At 39.1% G+C, this 18,714-nt stretch overlaps 1 protein-coding gene across 1 annotated transcript; it reads left to right on the top strand.

The window, feature by feature from the left end:
* Nucleotides 1–120: 120 nt before the first annotated feature.
* Nucleotides 121–18,342, top strand: LOC139944874 (calcium-binding protein 39-like). The gene is made up of 8 exons (XM_071942021.1): nt 121–232; nt 5,693–5,973; nt 6,525–6,689; nt 7,546–7,664; nt 8,334–8,502; nt 9,699–9,824; nt 10,204–10,347; nt 10,896–18,342. The coding sequence occupies exons 2-8, from the start codon at nt 5,866–5,868 to the stop codon at nt 11,076–11,078; spliced, it is 1,014 nt and encodes a 337-aa protein (XP_071798122.1). The 5' UTR covers nt 121–232; nt 5,693–5,865; the 3' UTR covers nt 11,079–18,342.
* The last annotated feature ends 372 nt before the right edge of the window (nt 18,343–18,714 follow it).

Raw genomic sequence — 18,714 nt, 5'->3', positions numbered from 1 at the left:
TCCTCCCTTAATTAATCTGTTTTGACAAATATAGGGTGAATTTGAAGTTTGGGAGTACTGCGTTTAGATATTAATTTTAAAATTGGGAGGGAAAATTATTTTATTTGACATTTCCGGGTCAAGAACACGACTGCAAAAGTAGTGACGTCATAACATTAGGTGTGCAGTAAATGTGTGTGTGGGTTCGGGACCATTTTGCCTGATTGATGGTGGATTGTGTGGACTGGACGAGGTAAAGTATGGCCGAAATTTCACATTTTATTGGGTTAATCGTCAATAGGGGTCACAGTTTTTTAAATTAATTTGTACAAGTGTGTTCCGAGGAAACTGTTTCTCGGGTTTAAACTGAAGTGTTTGGCTAAATAAGCTTTTCATCGGTTTAAAATTATCGTGATTGCAGATTAATTTTCTTTCAGCAGGCCAGGCAGCAGGGAAGGGGATCGAATGCATGTCGTGCATATGTACACAGGCGTATGAGTACGACTGCTTACCGCGGAATTTTTTGCTTACCACTTAATTGAATATTACACAGGAATTGGTAAGCACATAATCCTGCGGTGTAAGCAGAGCCATGACATTATACCCGCACGTATGCCAAGCATGATTTTTTCATGTCTGCCCTCCAACTTTTTACCCCCAGCCAACCAAGGCAGGGGGCCCCAGCAGGGTCAGAGCCCATTTTGATTTTGAAGTGGGGGGGGGGCATGGTGTGGGGGAGGGCCGGCAGGAGGCCGAGTCCAACAATAAATTCACTGTTATTTTGTTTACATTCATTGTGCATAGGTCATTAAATGGAGATTATTTATGATAATAATAATCTTATCACATATTGGATTGTATTTAAATTCAAAATGTCAAAAACCACTGCTATTTCTTATAAAAACAGACACAAGTCAAGTGAGTTACAAATGCAATGGACCCTTTTCATGATATATGTAAATTGCACACTAACACTTAACACTAACAGTACACTTTGGATGGCAACAATTTCTGCGCCTTGAACACCCAGCAGGGTGGATATGTGCGCATTACAAGTCTTATTATTATTATTATTATTTATTATTAATGAGGGAACATTGTGCTGTTTTGTACACGGATAATGGGTTTGTGACGCAGACGCGATTTTGCGTCTGCTTAGCGCACAACTCTATGGCGTTTGCCATCCAACACAACAGGGTCTGTCAGCATGCGTGAATGTAATTAGCATATTTCATGAAAAAGACCCATTGGGTCACTGTGACTGGTGACTTTTTCAACACCAAGTCACCCTTCACTTGTTAAGATGTTTGGAGGAAAAATTTGTATCCCATTCCTGACCTCTCCCAAAAGTTATCTTCTTTGTTCATGACAGAATTTCGATTGTATTGTAAATTTATAGTCCTAGTAGTATTATGTAAGATATGACGTCATAGTTTGTTGTTGCATTTGACAGACTAGTTAGCCCTGCTTAATTGCGATAATCATTGTTCGATTGAGTGTTGCATTTTGCACAGACTTGATTTTATTTATGGTATACGGTTTGTTTGTTTGTTTATTTGTATGCAATTTTTGATTGGTCTCATGACAGATTTTCCAAAGGAACTTACCTTTGCAAAATGAAAATGGCCTTGCCCTCTCATAGAAGAAGTTCCATGCATATTACTTAAGTAAGCACAGAATTGGCGCTTACGGAAGCAGCCTGGAACTCTGTGCTTACGGCAAGTGTATTCCTGGGTTCGCGGCGAATTTTAGCTTTTGCGCATGCGTACTCCATGTTACTACATGATGTAGGCATTCTACGCTTACAAGGCTAGCGCTGAAATTCGGCGGTAAGCAGAGACATGAAATTGGGCCCTGGTTAGATCTAAAGCTCATAGAGTGGAAACTTTTAAGTTCAGAATCTATTAGAATGCATAATGGCAGTGATGGCACCTTTCTTATGACTGTGCTAGAACAGTGCATTGTCTTTAATCGCTTGATCCATACAGTGATAGGCCTATGTACCGGTACATGTATTATGCTGCATACAGTGTATTTGTAATGTAGGTCATACCCGCCACATGTATAAGAGCATGACACTCGCAGTGTCACTATACACACTACCTCAGTTAGCTCATTTCAGCATTGTCTTAAATTTTACACGCGGAGCGATGCATCACCACGCACGGACACAATGAGAAGGCATTCTCATCACACTCAGTCTACTAACACAGGAAATCTAATAATCATCCCCTCTGTCTGCAAGAAGCGGTCTTGGGATGGATGTCAGGTTATTTTTAAGGGGGCAATACCAGTTGTACTTTTACTCCCACGGTTTTAAGCCAGGATTTGGTGAAAGGGTGTCCAAATTTGACTGGAAATTTAAAAAATGGGTGTTCAAATTGTTTACTTACAATATATTTACAGTGTACTTTATGTAATTGTTAGTTTTGCATCTGGATAAAGAATATTGTTTTTATCCTAACACCAAATGTATTTAAACACTCTGGACACTATTGGTAATTGTCAAAGACTAGTCTTCACAGTTGGTGTATCTCAACATATGCGTAAAATAACAAACCTGTGAAAATTTGAGCTCAATCAGTTGTCGAAGTTGCGAGATATTAATGAAAGAAAGAACACCCTTGTCACACAAGTTGGGTGCTTTCAGATGCGTGATTTCGAGATCTCAAATTCTAAATCTGAGGTCTCAAAATCAAATTTGTGGAAAATTACTTCTTTCTAGAAAACTACGTTACTTCAGAGGGAGCCGTTTCTCATAATGTTTTATACTATCAACCTCTCCCTATTACTCGTTACGAAGAAAGGTTTTATGCTAATAAATATTTCGAGTAATTACCAATAGTGTTCACTGCCTTTAAAGCACTGTATCTCAGTACTTTCCAGAGTTGTGTGAGAGAAAAAGAATTTCTAACCCACGACCTTTGCATTGCTAGAGCAGATATCTTAGACATAGCTGGATGGTCTAGTGGTAAGACATCTGCTTTACATGTAAATAGCAAGGCAAAGGTCGTGGGTTCGAATCCCACCCCAGTGATTTGGCCTTGCCCCCTCAAAGATGAAATTCCAGCCCTGCTTAATACAAAATTATTTGTGTGTGTTTTTCAAACCTTTAACTGGATCGAAGCTCCATCTTTGTTTTTAAATTATGCACAACTCTATGCTAATAAAAGGCATGCCATGGTTATAAATTGACCGTTTTTAACATTACATGTAATGTATGTATGGAAAAAATGTTGTTGGAATTTTATTCTGTATTAAAGTACATGTAGTCACAGAGCTAGCTGCAGACAATATACAGTAAGAATTGTATGCATGCAGACACGTTAAATGCCATAGGCATGCTTGAGTGTGACACCATTCTACATCATGTGGGGAAAGCATGGTCACATTAAGTGCTTGAATTATTCGTACTTCAAATCAACATAAATGCAAATTTACATGCAAGGAAAGATAAGCACACTGTTTTTTTATATACAAAGTGGTAGGGCGTGTTATTGTTTTAGCTTATAGTACATTGTATTATGAGTGACACGGTTTCACATCTTAAGTGATCATCACGGCTCAATGTGAGAGAGGGTTTATTTTACTATATGGCTAAACAAATTTTTTTGGTTCTATGATTCGTATGAATTACTCGTACTTTACATTGATGCAAACTTACATGTATACAAGGAAAAAATAGTAGGCACAATGTCTCTGTACAAGTTTGGGCTAAATTGGTCATTGAATTTGCAAGAGAATAATGAACAAAAAAAACACCCCTTGTTGCATTACTTTGTGTGCTTTCAGTATGCATAAGAAAAGGCTTCAGCTGAAGTATTTTATTTGAGTGAGAAATAACCTCTTTCTCAAAAATCACGTTTCTTCACAGAGGGAGTCCTTTCTCACGATGTTTTATACTATCAACAGGTCTTTATTGCTCGTTACCAAGTCAGGTTTTACATTATGCTGACAGTTACATGTAAATTTTGTAGAAATACCAATACTGTTGAGTAGGATGAGGTGGTTTGTTTTAGCGTTAGTCTTGATGAGTGACATGGTTTTGCTTCAGTATTAATTAACTGTGGTTCAATGTGTTTTTTTATACTAATGACGTTTAAAAAAGAATCATGTTTAAGTTGAAGAGTAGGATTTCAATGTACGTCAGCGTGGACGGATATGATCCTAAATGTGCCAGGGCTTTGTACGCTGGGTCTCATGGTGAAGGCATGTTTGGAATGCGTAGTGTATTTTAGGGAGGTAACCAACTCTGCAGTTGTGTCTATTTGATAATTGTAGTCTACATGGCCCTCTAAATTCAATCCGCTCTGTACATAATTTGACCTTTAGATTTGAACTCTACCCAAATACCAGTGGTAATTATTCCTAGTTCATGTGGTTCCCTTTCATGTAACCCCTCTCCCCCCCCCCCCCCCCCTCCCTAATAAGATGTTCATGATGTGTAAATGATTTTTTTCGGGGTAGCACTTTTACTCGGTCGGAAGAATCTAACATGCCTGTCATATGCAGTTTATTGGTTTATGGTATGTTCAGGATTACATGTACGTGTATGTATTTTGGTTGTCGGTATTTAGCAACCGTGTTATGGGCCTTAACAGTTGAGTGTGCAATTGCTCATGAAGGCGTTTACACGTCGGTGGCAAGCAATTTAAAGTGTGATTGTTTGTGATCGTTTCATTTAAGCGGGCATGATTGAAAGGTGCCTCTTGTGAGGGAAATCAAATTTCTATTGGAACATTTCAAAGGGCACCAAGGCGAAGACGAGGGCACAATTTCATGGCTCTGCGTACCGCCGAATTCCCCGCTTACATGCAAGTGCCGAATTTCTGCACTAGCCTTGTAAGCGTAGAATGCTTTGTAACGCAGGTGCAGAAGCCAAAATTCGTCGCTAACCCGTGAAATACGCTTGCCGTAAGCACAGAATTCCCTGCATCTGTAAGCCCCGATTCTGTGCTAACGGTAAGCAGATCCATGATAGTGGGCTTGATAGTGGGCCCTGGGGGCATACATTGTAGAGACAGGCAGGTCTTGAATTCATGTACACAACCTGATCCCATGGCTCTTGGACTTGATTTGATGTACTGTACTGTACATTCACAAGATTCCCATAGACAATGTAGATTTTCCAATGGATTGGAAGTGCCCTTTGCATAATGAAAATGGCCTTGCCCTCTCAAACTTGGCAAAGATGACTTTCAAAGCCTGTAGTACATTATAGGAATTCGTCCACGGCTGTGTAAATAATTGAGAAGCTGGGTTAACCCTTGTTTGATTGTAGCCTCTGTGTTTTCTTGTACAAAAGTTGACTACAGATTGCACTACAGCACCTTGTAAACCATAATTACATGGTGAATATGTAAAATAAGCCTTGCACATGTACATGTATTTCAAACATAGCTCAGCATACTTTACAGTTAGAATATATGAGCACAGTGCCCTTGGGTGTGATAAGGGTTTATTATATAAGTATTTTGATTACTATTATTTTAATTAATTTTAAATAAAATAAGTGGGCTGGTGCCTTTGAAGAGTGTTCTGTGGTAAGGCTAATTGGAATGTGCCCTTCCGGAAACCAGACCTTTTCTACATTTGAAAATGTACAAGTGTAACTGTAAAATGTATAACATTTTTATTAATTCAGTTGTTTCCTCATCCAAGTGGCAAGTATCCAGTAATTGTAATAATACTTGCAATTTGTTTCCCACTGTAGAAATCATTACTGCCGATAAGACCCGTTCAAGAACCAAGTCTGCTAGTCTTGTGTCCAGTCCTTGACCAGTCTGTGACCATCCTCTGGGGCCAGTGGTTGCATGGTCAGTGGCCAGACGTTTGGCACTAAACATATCTAGAGTCTTGAGGTCAGATCTAACCAGAGAGTTCGCCATGCCTCTTTTTGGGACGAAGACGAAGACGCCAACTGAGCTCGTCAAAATCGTCCACGAGGCGCTGGAGGTGATCGAGAAATGCCAGGAAGGAAAGAAAGCAGAGAAGGTTCGTGTAACTTTTGACGCAATTCAATTAGCAAATGGTTAAATCTGTTGATTTTGTTTACTGTAATTATTTTAAAAATCAACACATCCATTATAAAGGCAAGATGAAATACACCCTATGGACTGGCAATGAGGTCATCTTGTGTCGAATTCGCAGCCTGACTGACCATACTAGCCAGCCGGGGACCACTTGGAGAGCATTCTGACTGGTCTTTGGGTGTTTTAAATAGTATCTGGCCAATGGACCACTGTTAATAGAGATTGCCGATAGATGGGAGGGGGGGAGGCATTTCAAATCAAAGGGACACCCTACCCCTTTTTAGGATTAGGTGGGGGTTTGGGTTGTGTGTGATGACATTCTGTTTTCGTTTTGTAGGCTGTTCCAAGTCATGCTTTTTTTAATCTGCCTCCACAGTTATATTGATGTACTGGTTTTTTTAATGTTTTTATTTTTTATCGTTGCATTGAATTGAATTGAATTCCAGAGTTGAAGATGTGAAGACTGCGTGTGCATTATGTAAATTTATAGTGACAATTTATTTGTTTTCTCAGGCACAAGAAGATGTATCGAAGAATCTCGTTGGGATGAAGACCATTCTCTACGGAACCGGTGATCAAGACCCGCAGACAGAGTTGGTCGGTCAGCTCGCTCACACCATGTATGATAACTCCCTCTTGCTGTCGCTTATCACGAACCTTCCTTATCTTGACTTTGAGGTAGGTGTACAAGTTCTCTTGAAGGCACTGGGCAGCGATTGTTAATTGATATAACATTCAGATACAAATATTAGCATAAAACCTTACTTGATGACGAGTAATGGGGAGAGGTTGATAGTATAAAACATTGGGAGAAACGGCTCCCTCTGATGTGACATTGTGTTCGAGAAAGAAGTAACTTTCCACGAATTTGAGGTCTCGAAATCAACCATCTGTTTTTTCTTTCATTATTATCTCGCAACTTCGAAGACCAATTGAGCTCAAATTTTCACAGGTTTGTTATTTTATGCATATGTTGAGATACACCAAGTGAAAAGACTGGTCTTCCACAATTACCAATAGTGTCCAGTGTCTTTCAGGGAAGGTATAACTTTTGTTATCACTCTTAAAATTATTGGCAATACAAACTTTTGGTTAGAAGCCCACAGCAACTTTCGATAGTGAAGTTAGTTTTTGGTAATATTGGATTTGAGGCGTTGCATGGTGAGGTTTCAAAGTAGATTAGGTTTGCAGTAACAACCATGCGTAAATCTACTTGATCGGTAGATGTTTTTTTTAAGAAATTTTCGAACTATTATGTGCACAGCCAAAATCTTTCTATTACAAAGACACCAAATGAACAACACGTAAATATTGCTGCTCTTTGCAGATCTTTTATAATTAACACATGATTGTTAATTGATATAACATTCAGATAACAGTAGTTTTCAAACTGTTTTCAAAATGGACACAAACAAAAATGCGTACCCATAGATTTATGGAAATTGGGAGACTTCTAGTTTTTGGTTGTATTTCATTATTTTCGTCCGTGCACAATGTTCTGGTGTAAACGTATGGTTCATTATTGTGTTTCCAGGCAAAGAAAGATGTCGCCCAGATCTACAACAACATCTTAAGGAGGCAGATTGGGAGTCGCTCCCCGACGGTGGATCACATCTGTTCCAAAAAGGAAATCCTCTTCACACTATGCAGGGGGTAAGCAGATTTGAAATATAGGCCGAGTTCGGGCAGTTTGTTCTTGGCCCGAGTGCACTGTTCGCACGCCCGAACGATGAGAACACGACCTGAGAACAATGCGCTCGGAACAAGATCACAAAATACCTTTCAGCATGGATCAGTCGAGGACAACACTGTACATCATCATCGTTCGGTGGGAAGATACATGAACAGAGTGCTACGTGTTCTTGAGCATCCAAGAACACACCGCCCGAACTCGATCTTAGATTTTAGTTTTGCGATGGGGTGTCATGCCCTGAGCGGTAAGAGCACTGGACTCAAGCTCTGGTGTTTCTGTTCAGTAAAATGTGGGTTCGAGTCCTGGTCGTGACACTTGTGTCCTTAAGTAACACACTTAAAATCATTATTGCTGTGCCCTCATGGCGTTGGTCCTGTGTGTAGAGAACCCAGTGCACTTATTGTAAAGAGAAGGTGTTCGCCATGGTGTTCCTGGTTTGATTGACTGCATATTGCGTCACAGCACCTTGTAAACCATTACATGGTGCTATGTAAAGGAATTGGTCTCATACTAAAAGCTCCACAATATCTTACATGAAAATACTGACTATTGAAGCGTCTTAAGTTTTACTTAGAATTACTTTTATAACTATAGTGACAATAGTTTTAAATATACCTTTATACCTTCAGCTATGAGAACCAGCAGATTGCATTGAACTGCGGCATCATGCTAAGGGACAGCATCCGATTTGTAGAGCTCGCTAAGATTATCCTCAACAGTGATGAGTTTTATAAATTCTTCACCTACGTAGAGATGTCAACATTTGACATCGCATCAGATGCCTTTGCAACATTCAAGGTAAAAACCGATGTTTACAAAAGCTCCAACACTAGACAATTTGGTAAAACAATTCGGTTACAGTTTAAAGGCAGTGGACACTATTGGTAATTACTCAAATTAATTATTAGCATAAATCCTTTCTTGGTAACGAGAAATGGGGAGGGCTTGATGGTATAAAACATGGTGAGAAACGGCTCCCTCTGAAGAAATGTAGTTTTTGAGAAAGAAGTAATTTTCCACGAATTTGATTTCGAGACCTCATATTTAGAATTTGAGGTCTCGAAGTCAAGCATATGAAAGCACACAATTTTGTGTTACAAGGGTGTTTGTTTATTTATTTCATTTTTACCTTTGCAACTTCGACGACCAATTGAGCTGAAATTTTCACAGGTTTGTTATTTTATACATATGTTGATATACACCAACTGTGAAGGCTAGTCTTTGACAATTGCCAATAGTGTCCAGTGTCTTTAATACAACATCTGCCGGACTGTCCTTGGGTCCCTACATGCCTTGCACTTAAAAATCACACTTCACATCTTTTTAGTGAAATACGTTGACATCCAAACCTCCTAGATCACTCATACCATAAGTTTGTTTGTACTAGGTTTTAATCAGCCTGTCAAACTGCAGAGCACTTGGCGGGGTGCATTGCGTAGGGCATGTCTTTAGGGCAGCTGAGAATTCTGTGCCTTTTGACGAGAAAAACAGTCCCATGGAAATCTAATTAAAAAAATTACATAGGAGGACTACCTGTCCTGGATTTATTTTGAACAGACCCTTTACTTGTACAAATGGACTCCGTGTTTGTTTGCTTCGTTTTTGGACGGGCAAGGGCACAAAGGCAATTTCTCTTTGGTAAAGGGCACCCTATGAGGAAATTGTAAATTTCTACTGGAGCATTTCAAGGGCACCAAGGCACTGACTAGGGGACATGGAGGCAATCGCCTTTGTTGCCTCCGTGAAGTGTTTGGCCTGGGACTCTGAGAATTGTTTAACTGAGTAATTAAGTGGTTTACATGTATACCACACTTTCAGAATTATATAAATATACCGATTTCTAATCAGCAGTGGGCCTTTCAAAAAAATTATCTTTTAAGGGTTGCTTACTTGTTCAATGATAATGTTGAAGAATACTAGAACACCAGTCATCTAAAAAACATTTCATTCATTTTTTTTTCTTTTTCTTTTTCTTCTTCTTTTGTTGTGTTTAGGAGTTGTTAACCAGACATAAAATTCTGTGTGCGGAATTTCTAGAGAAGAATTACGACAGCGTGTTTGAAAAATACCAAAAGTTGCTGAACTCCGAGAACTACGTCACGAAGAGACAATCGTTGAAGGTATGTAGTCAGAGATTCTAGTGTATAAAATTTCAAAAACCAAGTAACAAAACCACAAGGGAAGCTGACTGGGTAAATGTAAAGTTGAACAATGAGAAAGGATTGAAAGATTGTGTCACTGATGTCTGATTGTGTTACTTAAGTATATTAAGGTGTCGTGGAAAGTCGTGCAGAGTCGTGAGCGTCACAATTGGTTCAGAAAGCAGGTTGCGACTATTTTTGTAGTAGTCGATGCTGCACGATTAACCGAGTAGTTGAAAAACAGTAGTTGTGACTTGAGTAAGCAATGTCGCGACTTTGACACTAAGTCGCCCAAGCTTAATTTAAATCTTAAGTGTCATGCTAAATTTATACAAAATTCTTTGCTTATTTTCCGTAGCTGCTCGGTGAGCTGCTGCTGGACAGACACAACTTCACCATCATGACCAAGTATATCAGTAACCCGGAAAACCTTAAACTTATGATGAACATGCTGAGAGACACCAGCAGAAACATACAGTTTGAGGCGTTCCACGTCTTCAAGGTAAGTCCCGACAGGCGTAGAGAGCGCCCTCTATTGGTTATCTAAAAAAAACGTAAGCCTTGGGAATAAACAGTGCTGATAGAAATTTGCGATGGATTGTTATGGTCATTCCGTGGCAGTGAATGTAAAAATAACGAGAATTACCCGCGATCCAGTAAGCGAAGTAATAGTCCCCTCAGATTTCCTACCAACTGCATCTAACAGCAGCGTTCGTGGACGAACACCAACACTCAGAATTCCAAGAAATGGTTCACGTGGCACTCAAGTGGATTTTTCAAACACAATATCAACCTCTACCCTCGCAGGTACCCATTTTTACCCCTGGGTGAAGAGGAGTAATTACAGTAAAGCATCTTGGTGAAGGACACAAGCGCCATGATGGAGATTCAAACCCACACTCTGATGACTTAACCACAAGAGATTGTATTCGATGCTCTTAATTAACCACTCGGCCTTGACACCCCATGTCACCCCAATCAACGACCCTACCTTTAACCCATACCTCTGTGAAAACGGTGAAAATTTGATTGTTTTACTCCACTCTGCAGGTATTTGTAGCCAACCCGAATAAAACCCCAGCCATCCTCGGCATACTCCACAAGAACCAGAGTAAACTCGTCGAGTTCCTGTCCGCGTTCCACACCGACAGGACGGAGGACGAGCAGTTCAACGACGAGAAAGCCTATCTCATCAAACAAATCAAAGAACTACAAAGCGATCCCCAGTCATAGGGTATGCTGGCCTTCTTCATAGGAGGCGGGGCTTTGTGGGGGTTGGAAAGGGGGGTGTTTATTAAAATCTTCATGTGGCAGAGATAAAGGTTGGTAGCCATGCTCTCTCTACATTGTATTGTGTACAACATTTGACTGGTACCCTTACTTTCATGTCATAAATGCACCTGGCTAATAAAAACATATGGCCAAGCTTTGGAAACGATTCGAGGTGGTGGGATTGGTTCTTCAACTAAAAAGTAGTTGGTACTCTTTCCAGTTATTCTACAAAGCAATGCCATCTGAAGTGTTCCGATAGTAGAAGAAATGTTGTTTGAATTTTAGGGTGTGATTGTAGGCCTTACCGTGTTCGCTGGCCAAATGCAAAGCAAAACACCTATGGACCAGTCACAATGCTCTCCAAGTGGCCCAGTCAAGTCAAACATGAACGACAATGTCAACTGGGATGGATTTCACAAAGAGTTGTTAGGACTAGTCCTAACTTAAGACTAGTCCTGGGAGATATTAAAAACTTAAGACTAGTCCTAAGTTAGGATGAGTAACTCGTCCTTACTCAAGATAAGACTAGTCTTAACTCTCAGTGAAATCCACCCCTGGAGACCTTGAGTTTTGGACAAGGTAACGAAACCGACTGGGTGAATTTTAAATAAATAGGGTGAGATAGCTCAGTTGGTAGAGCGCCGGCCATTAATCCGGAGGTTGCAGGTTCAAGTCCTGCTCTTGTCAATTTGTCTTTATTCAACCCAAAAGGGTTTCTACAATTGGATAGAAACATTTGACTTGCTACCGCTACACAAATGGGTCCTCTCATGAATGATGGGTACCAGTCTAAGTTACACTCGAGCCTCATTGTGACTCTCATAGATCTGTGCATAGAAATTCCAAGATGGCTGCCACATTACAAAGACTTGTCTCTGCCACAGTAAGATTGATTCCTGGGGGTATTTCCAATAACTAGAATGCTACTTTTCTTCCTTCCTCTTAACTTCAACCTAACGCAGATGTGACCAAAAGAAGAAAAACACAAATTTTTACTCTTTTGTGGAATTTTTTGAGCTCAGAAAAGCAAGTACCTATGGTATCCATATGATTTATTGTTTCATATTTTTAACCATGGATGCCTCAAAAAGTGAGCTTAAATACTGAAGCTTGAGGAAAACTGATAGCATGGATGATTACCAATTGGCCCTATAAACGGTTGATTCCCAAATGGCCCTATAAATGGTTGATTCCCAATTGGCCCTGTTTGCTGTATTGAGGAAGATCGGATTCCTTTTCATACTGAGATTTAAAGTAGTTTCTTCTCCATTCTGAAATTTCCTCCAATGACGATTCGGCAAATGACAAACACTCTTGGTTTTAGTCTTTAAACAAGACATCAGCTTGTACACTTTGACCACAGTCTAGTGGCCGAGTCACACTATGGCACATATTAACGGCTTGATATCAAGACTATCTTTGCATTGGGAAGGTAACACTCTAGTTATTATTGAAGTAACTCCCAGGATAGCGTTTTAAATGTAGTTCTACCAGACATGAGTTACCTACACACAGTGTGCTCATCAATTCACGATTGGGTATTTACAAAGAACCAATAGCTTTGCCATTTCGAGTACAGTGCCATGTTGTGCTTCTTCTGCATAGTTGTTCATTCATAAAATTCCTGGGCATGGCCTCTGTTGCCCTTCAGAATTTTTGTGCTTGTGTACGTCAATGTGACACTTTTAAGTATTTACTGAGGTCACTCTCAAAGAGCTGCGTAAAGCGATTTCTGCTAAGCAAAAAAACAGGCAGGGCACCGTCACAAACAGTAACATATAACTTGGTATTTTAGCCGGTAACCTTTTCCCAGTTGTCTGCTTAAGAAGTTTGGATATTGTGTCCAAGGCCCAGAGCTGCAAAAGCACAACAAGTAGCTAAGCATAAACCAATTAAGCTTCCCAGAAAATAGTTGCCAGCCAAAATGACATGTCACATGTACCTTTTTTTACCGGTGTCCTGCTAATTGTTGAGAACCCGGAGCAGCTCTATGAAATTTTGCCAGGATGAAGAGTGATTATAAAATGGCAAATGACTGTGGCACACTTTGTGTAGATAACTCGATAGCTGTAGTTGACACGATAACAGAGTAGTCAAGTAATGTTCAATGGATTTCCTTTTGAAGCCAAGATGTAAGAATTTCGTCTTAAAGAGCACACACACCAAGTGCGCGTCTGTTATATTTGTAAGCATGTACATAGGCAGAGGTAGGTCATGTATAGCAAGTTGTAAAACCCTCGTCCATGATTTCACCTTAAAATTTATCTTTTTTGATTTTGTTGACGGAGAGAAAACCAAAGTTAACCGTAAATTTGTATCATGGATCCATCCAAAGTTTGAACTGGATGGTTTTTCTTTTCTTCAAATGATGGGGTGCTATGTTAAGGTGATTTTAACAACTCGTAAAGAGAACTGTACATGTGCACAGTCGAACTTCTCAACTTCCTGACCATACTGGTTGCGTTCGTTTAGCTTTCCTGGGTCGACCCGGTCTGCCCCGGTATGTTCGAATAGCTTTGACGGGGCTCAGCCCCCAGTGCCCTGCTTGTGGAGTGGGTCACTTGGGAGTGACCTGAGTTGCATGCCGTCACCACGAGAGGACGAGTGTGATCGTTCAATTTGCTCTTGTCAGGGGCTCACCCGAGTGAGCACTGCAGGGTCGACCCAGGGAAGCTAAACGAACGCACCCTCAGTATCATCCATTGTGGTACTGATTGATAGATAAACGAATTAAACGTGCAAGTGATATCTTGTGATGAATGCATCATATACAATACACACATTTACACAATTAGTTCAGTGCACAGTTATGTCACCATGCACAACCTGTGCAGTTTCAGACAGTCGGTCAAATCACCAAGAACTAGACCAAGTGTAGGAGGGTTAACCAGAAGAAATCACAGCATCGAGCCGTTAAAATCATTGAGATTTCTTATGGATGAGGTCGGTGCGATGCCTGAGTAACCATTAGCCACCTTAGGTATTTGTAACTTTTTGTACAATTTATTCATTTCATCAGACTTGTCGTGGCCTAAAAATGACTGTAAATAATGAATAATCTCAAAGTTGCTATGTGTGCCTAAGTGTCTATGCTTTAACTATATAGACATTCCTAAGAGATCCACCATGTGGAAGTACACCCTAACCTGTAGCTGACCTTTGACCCTTCGAAGTGTTATGAACTTTGACCTCCCTAAAGGTTGTTGGTTAAAGCCAGGCATAAAGGTATCTTTTGCGAGTTAGAGTTTAATAATGTCTGGTATTGACATGGGCCTGTATGCTTCGTTTTTGAAAGGGCAAGGGCACCAAAGCATTTTCTCCTTGGTAAACGGGCACCATATGAGGACATTTTACATTTAACGGCGACCATACAATAGACCTTATGCATATGACATCATTTCAGTAGGGCGCCGTCACCTAAAGGTCAAAAGGAGGTTGTTCATTGGCCAATCCATTGGCCGAATTTGTGCGTTTCGATTGGTATGTAATGTTTTTCCTCTAAGATGGCGGCTGGATGACGTCAATGCATGAGGTCTATTGCCAGATGCAAAAGTATATAGTGGTTTTATGTACATTTTTCTTAATGGGATAGTTTATGAAGTTCATGAAGTTTCAGGCGGAAACAAATTTCAAACCACTGACTGGCATTTTCAAGAAGTTTTGTAATTATGGTTAATGGTTTTTAAGTAGAATATTCTATCCAGAAAGGAGGTGTGTATTACATAATATTGGTTGGTGAAATCTAAATTTATAAATGATTCAACTACTCGTGTATAATCAGCTATTACCTCTATCTGAAGGTATTTCACCTTTCAGATATATTAAAGTTATAGTTACTGGATATCTGAACTAGTTGATATAATACTAGTATCATACATCACAATTGGACTGAAGTATTGTGATGATATATCGATTAAATATTCAGCTATTACCTCTATCTGAAGGTATTTCACCTTTCAGATATATTAAAGTTATAGTTACTGGATATCTTTAAAACTATAATACTAGTTTCATATATCACGATTGGACTGTGATGATGTATCGATTAAATATTCAGCTATTTCCTCTATCAAATAAGATATGACATCCATAACTTCTATCAGATAAACCAAATGTGTGGTTGATATTGAAATATTTAATATAATACCTACCAGATATCAAATATACTATTTGAATACAGTCGAGCCTGTACATCTACAAATTGGGTGATCCAACTATTTCATTGGTGAACCCAACTTTAGTTGGGTGATCCCAACTGTAGTTTGACAGAACCAAAAAATGTATAGTGCGGCATATAGCAGCATCAATCCCAACTATGGGCAGATCCCAACTATAGTTCGACCGATTCTATAGTTGGGATAAAACAATATTTAATTTTGTGCACCAAAACACTGATTTTGAACATATGATTAGACTTACGAGTGTATAAACATAAAGAAGGCATTACAGTTTCTGAGAGTAGAAACTAGAAATACTCTTTCTAGATTGTCCTTAATCTGTGCCAATCTTTTTTCATAGCAATTATAGATGTACATGTAGGTCTTATTTTCTTTGTCAGACATCTACAAAGTGATGGTGTTTTTATACAATTAACAAAATTTAGGTCTTTCTAATTGTGTATATAGCCCCCGAAAGTATTTCAATATTCCCGTATAAATTATGTATATTTTATTTTTGGTTTGATGTTTATTCAATTGTTTATTTTACAGAGATCTACTAATAATTCGTGGAGGGTTTGTATGCTATTGGTTGAAAGTCAAAGGTCATTTCCTTAGCAACCAACAGCAGGAATTGTACTAAAAAGTCTTCTTTTCAAAAAAAATCTTTCTGTTGTTTATTTTGAGAGGATAGTTAGCCTTTGTGTTTCATAGCGGATACTTTAAAGTTGCTTTTGTAGCAGCAGTGGAAAGAAAAGGGTGAAATCTTGGCAGTGGAAAGAAAAAGGTGAAATTTTGGCAGTGGAAAGAAAAAGTTGAACTTTTGACAATAGAAAGAAAAAGGTGAACTTTTGGCGGAGGATAAACTTCAAGATGAGAGTTTGCCGATAGTGTACATCCCTGTATTTTTTTGTTTATAAAACTGTATTAAATAAGTTTTGTTTTTAATAACTGTTATGAGACTAATACGAGATATTAAAGTTGAATGTTTACTTTAAAACAAATATTTTCTATAAATGATGAGAACAACTATTTGGCAAGTGATAATGTGTATTCACCAAGTGTGAATGTCATAATGTGGTCAGATTTCACAAAGAGCTAAGATTGATCTTAAGTGTAGCCTTGATCAAGGCGCTACAGCCAGCCGCGATCTGCAAAATCCCAATCCCCATCACTGAATTCCGCCAGCGCATAACACAGTGCATATAATATGTGTACAGCGTATGTACACATACGTACTGTACATGTACATGTACCATCTGTATACGGTACACTTACGGTACATGTGCGAGGTTGAACGTAGAAAGACACGACCGTACTCACGACTACGCTATACTGTTATCGCTGTACAATGTATGGTAATGTACATGTACATTTGTTTGTGCACTGCATGCGTGTGCAGCGAACCAGGCCACAGTACGTCAACAGCCTTGATCAAGGCTATCTTAAGTGGGGAATCAATCTTAATTGCTAAGCACAGTATGATGTCACAATACAAATCACATTAAGAATACTGACAACTCTTAAGATGAATCGTAGCGCTTTGTGAAATCAAGTTCTGTTTTCGCTTTGTGCATTGTTCATTAAAGGCATTGGACACTATTGGTAATTACTCATAATAACTGTCAGCATAAAAAAACTTTCTTGGTAATGAGCAACGGAGAGCTGATGGTAGTATAAAAACATTGTGCGAAACGACTCCCTCTGGAGTTACGTAGTTTTTGAGAAACAGGTAACTTCTCACTCAAATATTAAAATAGTTCAGGCCTGAAGCCTTTTTTTATGCATCTGAATGCACACAAATTTGTGCAACGAGGGTGTTTTTTCTTTCATTATCCTCTTGCAACTTTGATGACCAATTGAGCCAAAATTTTCAAAGGATTGTTATTCTATGCATACATTAGGATACACCAAGTGAGCATACTGGGGCGGATTGCAATAAAACGGTCTTAGTCAGCAGTCTAAGACCAGTCAGTTATAGCCGGCTATCTGCCTTAGACGGTCTTAGCTTAGTCAGTCATGAAGCCTGTTGCAATAAGCCGGTTCTTAGATAAGTCGGTGAAAAGTAATGAAATACGAACAAATGTCCCATAATACTTAGCACTCTGCAGGCACTGGTGGTACTGCATTGTTCTTATTGCTTTGGTTTAAATCATTGGATATCAAATCTGTGAGTTGTATCATTTTTACTTTTGGGAACATACATTTACGATACAATCACCTTGATCATCATCATAATGCCTCCCATGGGTGTAATCTATTTCTAAAATACAATCTCATCCTAGAGCTCTTTGTATCATTCAAATCATCTACAACTAACAAAGGCAGCGCCATCTACAAAAACCAAAACAAAGACCGATTATAGCCAGCTCAGAGCACGCTTAAGATTTAAGTCTGGCTATAATTAAAGACCGCGCTATTGCAATCTATAATTAAAGACTGTCTAAGCGCGTCTCAAGTTAGCCGGCTATAGCACATAGACTGGTTTAAGACCGCTTGGTGCAATCCGCCCCTGGTCTTTGACAATTACCTAAGGTGTCCAGTGCTTTTAAAGGTTATATAGCGCTCATATAAAACTATGATGAGACACTAATTGAAAACACGCAGCAGGGAGAAGATAATACATTTGTGACTGCTACAAATTTAAATGACCAAAAGTACAAAGATAAAGTTGATATCAGTCAAGCTTTAGGATAGCAAAACAAATGGAAAATAAAAACCTCTTTTAAAAATGAATATACACAACTCAAAACCTGGGCCCAATTTTAGTGAGCTGTTTAAACACAAACGGTTTAAGCACAACAATATTAGAACTTTCCGTAAAAGGTTAGCAGCTAAAATACCCTGACGTGTGCACAATTTGTGACCGTTATCTTGCTTATTGTCGCTTAGCAGAAAAGTGCTTAGCAGCTCTATGAATTTGGGCTTAGCTGTTGTTACATTGAGGTGTATGATGATGTTATTTGTGGTTTCCTGTTTGTGGGACAACTTAAAATTCCGTTGAGTTAATTTTGTGAGGACTTGGATGAGGGAAAAATACAAATAAAACAAGTGTTTGCTTGCTAGTATTTCTTGTTTTGATTTGATGTTCAGTTTTCTTTAATTTTTATGTTTTTATGTGTGAGAAGCAATATTATCCATCTTCTGTGGAGATAATTTTGTGATTACTATTATACAGTTCTGGCATAACAAAAATGAAACAATGATAAGTCAGTGCCCCCATATCACTGTAGCTGGCACCTATCTCATGTTCCAGGTATCTTTTCAAAAGTTACATTTTTCTTAAATTGCATATGTTTTTTGTTCTAAATGAATATTGTTTATATCCGGTTTTATTGACTTATACTATTTCTAACCTCTCACCCCCCCCCCCCCCCCCCCCGCCCGCCCGCCCCATGCCCCGAGAAAGTTATGCAAACAAGTATCAGAAGAGGGCGGGC

This window comes from Asterias amurensis, chromosome 12 (assembly GCF_032118995.1).
Source record: "Asterias amurensis chromosome 12, ASM3211899v1".
Taxonomy (NCBI): Eukaryota; Metazoa; Echinodermata; class Asteroidea; order Forcipulatida; family Asteriidae; genus Asterias; species Asterias amurensis.
The sequence above is the reverse complement of the archived record's forward strand: the minus strand, read 5'-3'. Positions and strand labels throughout refer to the sequence as shown.